Raw genomic sequence first — 14,657 nt, 5'->3', positions numbered from 1 at the left:
GTGAATGATTTTGAGAATTCCCTCAAGAGGGCCAAGATTTACCCAGCCTCCTCAGTTCACTCCCATTCCCCACCCCATTTAAAACAAGTAAGACCCAGAGACCATGGTGCTATGCAAGGTCTTTGTCAGTCTCAGATGTGTGAGCACCACACCAATAGGGACATACCCCATGGAGATTGGGGGATGTTGGAGGAGTTTGAACTTGGACTGTGACACTAAAAGCAGCCATTTTCTAAGTAAAATTCATCAGCTTAAAAATTATGTTATACCTCCTCCACTGTGGTTTCTTAATCATTGGAGGTTGCCTTTAACCAGAGTGTGTGTTCCCTAGTTAACCACAGTCCTCACCACTACTTGTGGTATTATACTCATTTCTGTCACTCATGTTTATTTTTGTTTTTTTGGTATTATTATTGTTTTTATCTCTTATGCAGAGATTAACTTGCTCAAAATTACACAGTAATTGGCAGAACTAACCCATTTTCTTACCCATTGTTCCCCCCCCCCCATGGTAGGCTTTAGGTATACAAGCATTGCTTTAAAAACAAGGGACTGTTACTTAGAAAAGAGGTTCTTGATACATTTGTCTTTTTGAAAGCTGTAGATACTGTTTTAAGATAGGCATTTGATGGTGATGAGGGTGGAAACTGGGACAGCATTTTGCCCTGTGTCATTATTGACTGAGTTAGTTGACTGACTACCAGAAAGGCAGGGTTAAGATGCAAAGTTGAATCTGAATTTGGAAAAGAAGTTTTATGAAGCCAGGGGTGGTGATGCAAGCCTGTAATCCCAGCCACTGGGAGACTGAGGCAGGAGGATCACAAGTTCAAGGCTAGCCTGGGAAATTTAGCAAAACTCTGTCTCAAAATAAAGTTCAAAAAGGTCTTGGGTACCAGGCATGGTGGCTCATACCTATAATCCCAGCAGCTTGGGAGGCTGAGGCAGGAGGATCACAAGTTCAAAGCCAGCCTCAGCAATTGAACCAAGGCCCAAAGCAACTTAGTAAGACCTTATCTAAATAAAATATTAAAAAGCACTGGGGGTGTGGCTTAGTGGTAGAGAACTCCTGGGTTTAATCCCTAGTACTACAACAGAAAGAAAAAAAAATAGAAACAGCAGCAGCAGCTCTATGGGGTTTTTTATTAGCTAGTCCAGGCACAAGCTGACCCCCCTAATGAGGTTGAGGTTTAAAAACAAAATAGCAGAGAAATGGAATGGCTTCTTGAAACATTGTGGTTTATAGTAGGGTTTTCAGATTTGTTTGAGAGGAAAAAATATAGCTTAGGTTCTTCTCTGCTACATGACTAGAATGTATTTTTGAAACTTACTTGGATTTCTTTAACATTAAATTTTTTTTAAATCCTCAACTTATTCTATAAAGCAGTATTTCCAGCAAATTCGTTTTTTGCATTGACTTACACAAGCTTTTATGTAATGAAATGAGTTCAATCAGCAGTTTTAAAACTTCCCTTATAAGTATGGAGGGTTTCCTTGATCTGTTGTCAGAAATTTGAAACATTGATCTGAAGGAATATGGCAGTGAATCCCTTATTTAGTCATTTACATGCCACTGTCCTGTTTTACCATATTCAAATACTACTAATTCGTATTTGTGACTCTATTCTTATTCTGTGCAATAGTACTTGTGTCATTTTAATTTTTTAGGTATATTAGAATTAATAACTTACTTTATTTAAAATTACAAAGTTAAATAAAACTGCTTCATTGTATACTATTTAAAATAATTTTGTACCAACCATACCAAGGATAAACACTACACATTGGGAAAAATCGATGTATATATGTAGTATACGCTTTATATTCCTAATATATCAAATTACCATTGATTATTCTACAAGTGAGTTATTCTGAAATTACAACAGGAGAAGAAGGAGGTTCCCCTGTGGTTGATCTTAGCATGTTATATCCATTCCCTTTTCCCCTCTCTCTTTCCTTTTATAAGGAGAACTATTTCAAGGAAAGTATGAAAATTATGTGGAGAGGATCTTAAGATTGCATATTTTCAGAGATACTTTTCTCTCCAGTTGGAAGAACTGTAAACTTGATATCTTGTCTTAGGAATTATCATCCTAAAATACAGTACTATATGCAATACTAGTCAGACTGTCTTATGTTCGTTCTCTCTCTCTCTCTCTCTCTCTCTCTCTCTCTCTCTCTCTCTCTCTCTCTCTCTCTTTTAATTCTGGTGCTAGGAATGGAACCAGGACCTGAAACATGTTAGACAAGTGCTCTGCCACTGAGCTACATCTCTAGCCCGATGATCTGCCATTTTAACAATTGATCTTTGTGCCATTCTTACCAAAGAATAGTGTTTGGTTTCAAAACTGGACTTGTAAAATTTCCACTGTTTCTCAGAAGATTTGATGAAATACCTTCTACTGAAATATAAGGGGAGAAATAGAGGACCAGAAGATGGTTTAGTGAGGTTCCAGAAAAACGCAGTTCAGTGCCCAATATCAATTATATTAATAATTTTAATTAGTAGCTATTGTAGTAAGTAGTACTGGGCTGGGGATATAGCTCAGTTGCTTGAGTGCTTGCTTGCCTTCCATGGATGTGGCACTGGATTCAACTCCCAGCACCACACACACACACACACACAAAAAGTAGTAAGTAGTACTAACCAGGCTAATGTACATATGTATATAAGGAAAACAGCTAAAACCAAGAATAAAAATGAGGTAAGAGTTGTTTTATTAATCAACAAGCACTTATTGAAGTCATTGCTGTTGAGCTCATTGCTCATTTTAACTATACCTCAAGATGAAAAACAATATTTTTTGTTATAATTCAGTGTATGTGTGTACAAAATCTTAAATTTTTCATAGTACAACATTCTGTACATTCTGGCTTTTAAAATTTTGTTTTATTTTATATTTTAAAAGATGTTGATATGAGGCTGGGGCTAGGGCTGGGGCTCAGTGGTAGCGTACTTGCTTGGCATGTATGAGGCACTGGGTTCAATTCTCAGCACCACGAAGAAATAAATAAAGGTCTACCAACAACTAAAAAAGAAAGAATATTTAAAAAAAAAAAAGATGTAACTTAACTCCTAAATTGATTTTGCAGTTCAGTAGTAAGAAATCTTGACCACCCTCCCCAGCCCACCCGCTACTCCTGTACTAAGGATTGAACCCAGGGCCTCCTTGCACATGCTAGATAAGTGCTTCATTCCCAGGTTTTCACTAATTTTCTTATGCTGGCTTCCAACTTATGAAATTCACACTTCAGTCTCCTGAGTAGCTGGGTGGACTTACGCTTTTTAAAAACACTATTTCTGAGATAACCAGTGATACAGAGTCAGCTAAGAACTATGGAAGAAAAAAAGAAGCAAATGTAAACTCTAGATGCTTGATCTTACAGAGTTGTTGAGGAGAAAAAAAATACAACTAGGTGATATCAAAAATGAGGAGGTAAATTTTAACCTTCAATTTTAACAACTATATGTGACAATGAAAAGATTAAAGCACAAATTTAAAAGTGTGATTATTTTAAGTATACAAAAGCACCTCACTGCTAATAAACATCACCCTTTTAATATTAGAAGGACATTTGATTGCCACCATATAATTTATTATTAATGTTATGTCATTTAATAAATGTTTATTTAAAAAGGAAAATAAATCTTAACCCCAAAAGGGATTTTTTTAGTTCATCTGATTGAAGCAAATCCAAGCATTCACATTTTAGAGATGAGAGCTAAAGCTAACAAAGGTTAAATGACTTGGTAAAGCCATATAGCTAACTGGGAATGAGAGATGGGGTGAGGTAGGGGTCAGATTAGCCTTCAGGTCTCCTACTTCTATTATAGTACATTTTTCACTGTACCACACTGCTCTTAAAGAATAGAAGTGTTTCAACATGCTTTGTTTTTACCTATATTGTATTTTTCTATTTTCAGGAAGATATTCCTCGTCAACTTGTCTACATTGGTCTTTACCTCTTTCATATTGCTGGAGCTTATCTTTTGAAGTGAGTTGGGATTTTGCTTGGGTGTTTGAGTAGATTGACAGATAGTATGCTAATTGGTCTTAATTGATTATCTTTTCCATTTAAATGTTTCTTTCAACAGCTTGAATCATCTGGGACTCGTTCTTCTGGTGCTACATTATTTTGTTGAATTTCTTTTCCACATTTCCCGCTTGTTTTATTTTAGTGATGAAAAGTATCAGAAAGGGTAAGTTATTTAACTATTCTCTTTCTTGTATAGCAAGTATTTAAAGTCAGTGCCTCCATTGCCAATGTTCATGTTCTTGACAATTATATAATATTTACTTTTTAAGCTGTTAATAGCAGCTTTAAATAAAATGAAACTATTTATCAATACTGAGACTCCTCCACAATTGCTAAAATGGAGTCTGATTCGATATTGTATTAAGACTTGGAATTTTCAAGGTTTGGGGTTAACGTTCCTGTTATAAATTCTACTTTGTTTATTGTATGTTTTTCCTTTTGGGAAATGGAGTGGAGAAAAAAAGTAAACTTTCAGAAGAGAATGAAAGAGTAGATAATAGAGTAAGAAGTATAATTTCTAAGGAGTGTAAAGTCTTAAAGGGAAACTGGACTCTGAATGAGAATTGGCACCCTAATCTTTACAGCACAGCTTTTTGTTTGGTTTTGTTCAGCATTTTTCAAAATTGTTCTTTATATCAGCAGTTATGAGGAATATTAATAGTGCTTATACTAAAAAAAAAAAAAAAAAAAAAAAACCTAAACAAAAAATTAAGCAGATTTCATTACTAGAATTCTTAGAACCTTAAAATTGGCTAGTATGTGTCCCCAGGAGTATGTGTTATGTTGCATTTTGTAGCCCTTAACTAAGAAGTCGTTTTTGCAAAATAATAAGAAATGCTGTTTTAATATTCATTTACTTAGTAAGAATCTAATTTCTATAGAATCTTTTCTTTCTAATTTTATGAATTTGACTTGATATTTTTCTTACAGATTTTCTCTGTGGGCAGTTCTTTTTGTTTTGGGAAGACTTCTGACTTTAATTCTTTCAGTACTCACTGTTGGTTTTGGCCTTGCAAGAGCAGAGAATCAGAAACTGGATTTCAGTACAGGAAACTTCAATGTGTTGGCTGTTAGGTATAGTCAATTTAACATTTTTACTTTGTTCTTTTATATAATATGTTTCTCTATGTAGTTTCTCTATGAAGTGAATCACTCAAAAAATTAGAGGATTAATGCAGGGTTTGGAGAAAATACACATTTGATTTGATTTCATACCTGTTGCAGTTTTGTTTCTTTCTTTCTTTTTGAGTACCTTCTTTCTTTCTTTTTGAGTACCGGGGTTTGAATTCGGGGGCACTCAACCACTGAGCCACATCCCCAGCCCTATTCTCTATTTTATTAAGCGACAGGGTCTCACTGAATTGCTTAGCACTTTGCCATTGCTGAGGCTGGCTTTGAACTTTCGATCATCCTGAGCTTCTGGGATTACAGGCATGCGCCACCACGCCCGCCTGACTGCAATTTTATTTTTAAGTTGAAGTTCTAAAGCCTTGTGTAATTTCTAGGATAAAAATTTTAATGGAATAACTTCTTTATAATAACATAATCCTGTCGATAGTGAAAATTTTAGTAAATCATTAGTGTAGAATACTCTTATTCAGTGGCATTATTTTCATACACTCTAATTTCTTGTTTATTTCTTAATATTTTTCAGAATTGCTGTTCTGGCATCCATTTGCATTACCCAAGCATTCATGATGTGGAAGTTCATTAATTTTCAGCTTCGGAGGTGGAGGGAACACTCTACTTTTCAGGCACCACCTGTAAGAAAGAAACCAACAGTGACTAAAGGCAGATCTTCTAGAAAAGGAACAGGTTTGTATTTAGTATGCAATGAAAAAACCATGGGAGTAAGAAACGTAAAAAAAAAAATTGCTATGGGGTCTTGCTTATTTTCAAATCTTACTTAAGAAAACACACACACACACACTTTATCCTGCTCTAACAAAACCAGAGACAAAGTAATGTTCTGCTGTTCCACAGTTGAGTAATTCCTTGGGTGAGTCAATTATGTCCCTCAAAATACTTGGAATTGTAACAGAGTTCCAGTTTTTAAAATACATCAACTCAGTTTGCTCATTGTAAGTCTTGATATCTGATGTTTTGTGTCCTCCAGGTTGTCCCAGCAATTCTTAGCCATTTGCACATGGTCAGTTCACACACACACACACACACACACATACACACACACACAAACTCGCTGAGATATTGGATTGAAATTATATAGAATCTGTAAGTCAATTTAGGAATAATTGAATATTTCTGGCCATGAACATAATATATACCTTCATTAATTTAGATTATTTTTAGTTTCTCTTAGTAATATTTTTTAATAATAGCCTTATTGGGGTTATAATTCCACATCATAAAGGTTATCCTTTTTTAAGCATATTCACAAAGTTGTTTGAACCACTGTCTTAATTCCAGAACATTTTTATCACCCCAAAAAAGAAACCACATGCCCGTTAGCAGTCACTCTGCATTTCCTCATTCCTCTTGCCATGGTAACCAAGAACTAACTTTCTTTATGGATTGGCTTTTTCTAGACACTGCTTATAAATTAGTGGAGCCATACAATATGTAATCTTTGTGACTGGCTTTCTTTACTTAGCATAATAATTTTGAGATTCCTCTGTTTTGTAGCATGTATGCTAACTATTCTACTATACGAAAATACCATATTTTGTTTAGCTGTTAATCAGCTGATGGACATTTGGGTTGTTTCCACTTTTCAGCTATTAATAATATGAACATTAATGAACAAGTTTTTGTTGGTACACTTGTTTTCATTTTCTTGGGTTTATACTGGAATTGCTGGGTCATGGTAACTATGTTCAGCATTTGGTGGGAACTGCCACCAGACTGTCTCCAAATTGACTGCGCCATTTTATGTAGTTTGCGAGGTTGATAACCTGTTTTGTCTGTACCATTTATTGAAAAGACTAACCTTTCCCTATTGAATCTTCTCAATACTGTTGTCAAAAATCATGTAGTAAGAGTTTACTTCTGGGGGAAAAAAAAGAGTTTACTTCTGGACTCTGAATTCTGTAGCATTTATATGTATGTCTGTTCTCATGCCAGTACCACATTTGTCTTGGTTACTGCAGCTTTTGTAAGTTTTGAAATCAGTAAACATGAGTCCTCCAGTTTTGTTCTTTTTTATGTTTTGTTTACTCTGAGTCTCTTGAATATCCATATAAATTTTTAGGATCAACTCTTCAGTTTCTGCAAAAAGCCAGATGGAGTTTTGATGTGGATTACCTTTAAACTGTAGGTTGCCTTGGGGAATATGAACATGAATTTTGTTTTTCATTTACTTAAGTCTTGAATTTCTTTCAGTTAAATTTTATAGTTATAAATCTATAAGTCCTATACCTTTTTCATTAAATTAATTCCTAATGTCCTTTTTGATGCCATTATAAAATAGAATCATTTTCTTAATTTCATTTTCAGATTTTTCATTGCCAGTACATACAAATGTAATTTTTTAATGTATTGATCTGGTATCCCTGCAACCTTGCTGAACTTATTATTCTCATAGTGTTTTGATATGTGTGGATTCCTTATTCTTAAAAAGCTATCTAGACTTTCACCATCAGGTACGGTATCAGCTATGGGTTTTATCAGGATGAGGAAGTTCTCTTCTATTATTTATTTATTTGTGGGTTTGTTTTTTCAGCATTAGGGATTAGCCTAGGGCCAAGTGTATGCTAGCTAGCATTCTGTTATTGAACTATACCCATAGCCCTGTTTATGTTTTCAATCATGAAAGAATATTCAATTTTATCTGTTGCTTTTTTTCTGTGTCTTTTGTGATGATTATATTGTTTTTGTCCCGTATTCTATTGATATTTTAGATTACAGTTATTGCTTTTCAAATGATAAAGCAAAAATGCATTCCCAGGATAAAATCCCATGTGATTATGGTGTATAGCCCTTTTTGGTTTTTGTAGTTACCAGAGTTGGTTTGCTAGTATTTTGTTGAAGATTTTTATGTCTGTATTCCTTTTTTTAAAAAATATTTTATTTTAGTTGTAGTTGGACGCAGTACCTTTATTTATATTTATGTGGTGCTGAGGATCGAACCCAGGGCTTCGCACGTGCCAGACAAGCGCTCTACTGCTGAGCCACAACTCCAGCCCTATGTCTGTATTCTTCAAATATACTTGTGTGGTTTTAGTTCCCTTTCCCCCAACACACACACACACACACACATACATCCTCCCTGCAACATCTTCGTCTGGTTTTATTATAAGAATAATCCTGTTCTCATAAAATGATTTGGAAAGTATTCCTATTTTTTGGAAGAGTTCTTGAAGGAAGTAGTTTGTAGGTTTTTGCATAAAAATCTCATATTTTTTATCAGATTTATCCTCATTGATTTTATTTTTCAAGCTAATAGATATGCTATTTTTAAAGAGATGCTTTAATTGTTAGAAAGGTCATTGGTTATTTTTTAAATACTGTTCTTGTAGGGCTGGGGATGTGGCTCAAGCAGTAACGCACGGCCCGGGTTCGATCGTCAGCACCACATACCAACAAAGATGTTGTGTCCGCCGAGAACTAAAAAAAAATAAATATTAAAAAAAAAAAATTCTCTCTCTCTCTCCTCTCTCACTCTCTTTTTTTTTCTCTTATTTTTTTTAAAGAGAGAGTGAGAGAGGAGAGAGAGAGAGAGAGAGAATTTTTAATATTTATTTTTTAGTTTTCGGCGGACACAACATCTTTGTTGGTATGTGGTGCTGAGGATCGAACCCAGGCCGCACACATGCCAGGCGAGCGCGCTACCGCTTGAGCCACATCCCCAGCCCTCTCACTCTCTCTTTTAAAAAAAAAATAAATAAATATTTAAAAAAAAATACTGTTCTTATATTGAGATACTTCCTAGTTGATTTGCTCTAAAATTTATACTCAAATACACAGTGATCTCATATGTAAATATTATGCCTTTTCCTTCTTGTATTATACTAGCTAGGACCACCATAATATAGATATAATATTGGGGCAACCATAATGGGACTTTGACTTGTTCATCTTATAAGATAGAGAGCTTTCAATATCTCACAATTAAGAATGTATTGGAAGGCTGGGATTGTGGCTCAGTGGTAGCGTGCTTGCCTGGCATGCATGAGGCACTAGGTTCGATTCTCAGCACCACATACAAATAAATAAATGAAGGTCCATCAACAACCAAAAAATATTTTTAAAAAAAAAGAATGTGGGGCTGGGGATGTGGCTCAAGCGGTGGTAGCGCGCTCGTCTTGCATGCGTGCGGCCCGGGTTCGATCCTCAGCACCACATACAAACAAAGATGTTGTGTCTGCCGATAACTAAAAAATAAATATTAAAAATTCTCTCTCTCTCTCTCTCTCTCTCTCTCTCTCTCTCTCTCTCTCTCTCTCTCCCCCCCCCCCCCTATCACTCTCTCTTTAAAAAAAAAGGAATCAAAAAAAAAAAAAAAGAATGTATTGGAGGGGCTGGAGATATAGCTCAGTGGTAGAGCATGCACAAGATCCTGGTTTTAATGCCCAACCCCTCCCCCCACACACACACACAAATAGTTTGTGATGCCTTTATTCTATTATAAAAGTTCTCTTCTGTGCTTCATTTACTAAGAGTTTTTGTCATGGTCGGATGTGGAATTTTTTTTTAATTCTAATTTGTTATGTATGACAGCAGAATGCATTACAATTCATATTATACACACAGAGCACAGTTTTTTATATTTCTAGTTGTACACGTCTTCATACATGTACTTAGAATAATGATGTCCATCTCATTCCACTTCCTTTCCTACCCTTATGCCCCCTCCTTTCCACTCCCTCACCCTTGCTCTATCTAGAGTTTATCTAATCCACCCATGCACTCCCCAACCCCATTATGAATCAGCCTCCTTATTTTTTTATTTATTTATTTTTAAAATATTTATTTTTTTGTTTTAGGTGGACACAATATCTTTATTTATTTTTTTTATGTGGTGCTGAGGATCGAACCTTGTGCCTCATGCATGCCAGGCCAGCGTGCTACCACTTGAGCCACATCCCCAGCCCCCAGACTCCTTATATCAGAGAAAACATTTGCAAATACTTTTTCTGCAGCTATATAGTAACAAACTATAGAAATGACCCCTGAAAGTATAGTCTTTTCTATACTATTTAAATAACCACACATAAAAGTTTCTCTTCATTCTCTTAATGCAGTGAATTACATTGATTTTAAAGTGTAAAACTAATTTTGTATTCCAGGCTTACACCCAGGTTGATGATAATAATATATCACTTTTGCTGAGCTGGTTTTTAAATTTTTGTTAGGATTTTTGCATCTGTGTTAATGTAAAAGATTTGTGTGTAATCAGCATTTTTTTTTTTTTTTTGTGATATCCTTGTTAGGTTTTGCTATCACTTATGCTGGCCTTTTAAAAAGCATTTGGCAGATTTGTCCTTTATGCAGTATTGGCATTTTTTTTTTGAATATTTGGAAGAATTCATCAGTTAAGTTGTTTAAGGGAAGTTAACATTCAGATTCTTTAAAAGATAATAAGATCATTCAGGTTTTCTACTTGTTACTTTCTCTTTTGGCAAATTGGGTTTTTCAAGGAATTTGTCTATTGTATAAGTTTGAAAATTTATTGGCATAAAATTACATATCATCTTCTTGTTATGAATGCCTGTATAGCAGCAGTGATTTCTTTTTTTCATTTTTTTATTTATACATTATAATATAGAGCATAATTTTTCATATTTCTGGTTGTATACAAAGTATATTTACACCAATTCGTGTCTTCATACATGTACTTTGGATAATGATTTTCATCACATACCACCATCATTTCTAACCCCATGCCCCCTCTTCCTCTCCCACCCCTCTGCCCTATCTAGAGTTCATCCATTCCTCCCATGCTCCCTCTCCCTACCCCACTATGAATCCACCTCCTTATATCAGAGAAAACATTCGGCATTTGTTTTTTAAGTCCTTTGGTTATAGACTAAGAAGACGGATAGCTGGGTCAAATGGTGGTTCCATTCCCATTTTCCAAGGAATCTCCATACAGCAGCAGTGATTTCTATTTTCATTTCCTATGTTAGTTAATTTCTGCTTTTTTCTTCTTCTTCTTCCATCAGTCAAAACTAACATTTGAGTGCAGGGGTGTTTCTTAGTGGTAGGGCAACTGCCTGGCACCAGCAGTGCTCTAGGTTCAATCCCCAGTATCACCAAAAACAACAACAAAAAAAAAGTCAACTTTTGTCTTTTTTTTTTTTTTTTTTTTTTAGTTGTAGATGGACACAATACCTTTATTTTATTTATTTATTTATATGTGGTGCTGAGGATCGAACTCACTGCCTCACATATGCCAGGGAAGTACTCCACCACTGAGCCATAACCCCAGCTATCTTTTTTTATTATTGATTTTCTTAGTTATATCTTTTCTGTATCCCTGATTTCTGTTCTTATTCCACTTTCTTTGGATTTTTATATGCTTTTTTGTTGTTTGTGGTTTACCTTTTTGAGGTGAATCATTGATTTTCATTCCTTGTGAATTATATTTAATTAGCAGACTTTCCCTCTTGGCACTACATTGGACATATTTTACAAGTCTTGGTATATCTTCATTTTCATTCAGAATAAATATAATTCCAATTATGGTTTCTTCTTTGAAACATTAATTATATACAAGTGCACTGTTTGATTTACAAATATTTGGTCTTTTTTTTTTCTCTTTGCTATATTTCTAACTTAATTCCACAGTGATTAAACATCATCCAATTGATTTCAATCCTGTAAAATTTGTTGATACTTGCATTACAGTTGAGCCTGTATCCAATTTTGGTAAATGTTTCTTTTGGACTTCAAAAGGTTGTGCAGTCTTCATTTGTTTGGTGTCAGGTTGCATTTGTTCATTTTGTTCGATCATTTTTTTTTTTTACTGATGTAGTTTGGGGAATTCTGCTTGTCCTGTCTGCTACTTACTATAAAACTTATGTTAAAAATCTCACACTATGGGACTGGGGTTGTGACTCAGTAGTTGAGCACACGCCTAGCATGTGGGAGGCACTGGGTTCAATCCTCATCACCACATAAAAATAAATAGATAAAATAAAGGTATTCTGCTCAGTTACAACTAAAAAATTTTTTTTTTAAATCTCACACTATGAATTGTAACATTGACCATTTATTTCTCTTTGTAAGGCAAAACCTCACTGAACTACATATTCAAAGCCATGTCATTAGGTAAATCAGAATTTAGTACTGTTTTATCTTCCTGTTGAACATGTTCTTTTTTTCCATTGTCAGTTATAGTTTGTCCAAATTTACCGTAACTGTAAATTTTCTTTGGTAAAATATTTTTCTTTTGGTAAAATATTATCATGACCTATCTTCTTGTATTTTTTCTTTCAAGCCTTTTTGTCTTTTTTTTTTTTTTTTAATTTATATGTGGTGCTAAGAATCAAACCCATGGCCTCACACATACTAGCAAGTGTTCTACCACTGAGCCATAACCCCGGCCCAGCCTTTTGTCTTTTTGTAAAATTTGTGACTTTTGTATGCAGCATGTAATCATATTTCATTTTTTCCATCCAGTCTGATCATTACAGTTTTTGCCTTTTAGCAGGTACACTGAGTGTACTAATGATACCATAGCACATAATTATAACACCTTGAGATATTTTCTTTTGTTTTTCTTTGTCCTTTTCTGTGTTCGGTAGAGCTTTCTAAATCTTGGCATGGTTTCATTTCTTGGCCACTATTCAGATATTGCTCTACTATCTTTCTCTTCTGTTCTTCTGGGTTTTCATTATACGTGAGTTAAATCCTTTTCTCCTATCCCTTATATCTTCTCATACTTGTGCATTTTCCATTTTTTTCCCTATCCACTCTCTTGTCAATCTGAGCATTTTTTCCAGTTCATTGATCTCTCTGTTGTGCCCAGTCTACTAAATTTGTTCATTAAATTTATGCTTTTATTTACTGTTTTTTTTTCCATTTCTAAGATTAAAAACTTTAGTTTTCTGATGACTCTTACTTACAAGACTTTTTTTTTTTTTAAGTTGGGATCTATGACTTTTTTCCTCTGATTTTTGGTTACTTGGTCTTGTTTTCTAGTGGGTCTGGTAGGACTCTATATGTTTTATGTAAAAATGTATAGAAACTTGGGATTGCATTTGGGTGGATCACTCTATTTTACCAAAGCTGATGTATTACCATTTTGCCCTCATTCCTAGGACATTAGTATACTATGTATGTATATGGTTTTTCTTCCCCAATAGGCCCTGAAATTAACTTTTTGTCTTGCTATCAATATGAGATTTCTAATTCTGTTTAACTTTGTAAGTTTCTTAATAGTTACTTTCTCTGTGATTTCTGTGTCTTTGGTGGATACACAGTTTAATGTTGAAAGTGCCTTGAGAGAGAGATACATCTGGGATATTGGTTCTTAGTTTTCTTTCACCAGGATTTCTGCTGAATCTTGGCTCCTTGGTATCCCTGAACTCAGCTTCCAGCCTGTTTCTATACTGTGCTATACAGGTGATCCAGGAGAAATAGCTGTTAATGCAGAGTCACCTCACTTCATTTTCTTTCTTTCCAGAATCTTGGTACATCAAATCCTATCTGCCTTGGGTTTTTGTTTGTTTTGTTTTTCCAGAACCTTTTTATATCAACTTTTTTGGGTATTTTTGAAAGGAAGTTTTGTCAAACATCAGTTAATCCATCATAGCTTCAGGAATAAAAAGCCCATGATATCCTTTTCAATATAACAGTTATCCTAAACCACTTTTTTGTATGTTTTATATATGTCCAAGGACTTTGCTCTCTAATACGAAAAGTTTCTTTATTTCTACCATAACTACTGGTCTTGAGTACTATTTTTAAATTCTTGTAAATCATTTTCTATCCCACCACTTTTTTTCTGCTTCCATAATAGTTACTTCTTTTTATTTACTGCTTTCATTTTATTTTGTTCAACATGTTACCAGGTTTTATCACTGGTTAAATTCTGGAAAGATTAAGCACTAGTTTGTTTCACCTAAGTATATATTGGATTTTAAATGTTCTCTCCTGAAGGTATCTTTATGTATAAAAAAAATATTATTTGTATCTACTTACAAAAGAGATTAACACTGATTCTTTTTTTTTCTTTTCAGAAAATGGTGTAAATGGAACAGTAACATCAAATGGAGCAGACTCTCCCCGTAATAGAAAAGAGAAATCTTCATAATGAATTATAAACTAATTGATCAATGTCCCCAAAGAAATCTGCTTTTTACTATATCTTTCAGCACTAGAAATTTTTCTGTTCTTGAAAATACAGTTTGTGCTTTGATTCTTGCTATTGTACTGTTTCATGCATTTTTTAAAAGGGCATTTGAGGGGAGGATGATTACTGAATGAAAATATTTTAGCTTAGACTAAGCTACCTGCCTTCAAAATAGTTTAGGGACCACCATTTGTTTCACTTTGGTGTTTTTTTGTTTTTTGTTTTTTGTTTTTAATCTTTGAACATTTTTCTAATAATTTGGGGAGAAAAATATTTACAAAAATCCTACATATCAGTGAAACAATTTCTTGCTGTCACCAATTTTTTATAATAATAGCAAGGTGACCTATTCCAACAAGGTCGTATT

General features: G+C 34.3%; 1 protein-coding gene across 2 annotated transcripts in view; it reads left to right on the top strand.

Moving 5' to 3' along the window:
• TRAM1 (translocation associated membrane protein 1) overlaps positions 1–14,362 on the top strand; it is a 32,468-nt gene extending 18,106 nt beyond the window's left edge. For both annotated transcript variants that reach the window (XM_081266242.1, XM_081266241.1), the window contains exons 7-11: positions 3,923–3,993; positions 4,094–4,198; positions 4,966–5,109; positions 5,690–5,850; positions 14,178–14,362. In XM_081266242.1, coding sequence (XP_081122368.1) covers positions 3,923–3,993; positions 4,094–4,198; positions 4,966–5,109; positions 5,690–5,850; positions 14,178–14,251 — 555 coding nt within the window. In that variant the 3' untranslated portion in view covers positions 14,252–14,362. The remainder of the gene's footprint in view (positions 1–3,922; positions 3,994–4,093; positions 4,199–4,965; positions 5,110–5,689; positions 5,851–14,177) is intronic.
• Positions 14,363–14,657: the final 295 nt, after the last annotated feature.

Source organism: Spermophilus citellus (assembly GCF_964194105.1).
Source record: "Spermophilus citellus genome assembly, chromosome: 14".
Lineage (NCBI taxonomy): Eukaryota > Metazoa > Chordata > Mammalia > Rodentia > Sciuridae > Spermophilus > Spermophilus citellus.
Note: the sequence above shows the minus strand (reverse complement) of the source record. Positions and strands in the feature narration are given on the sequence as shown.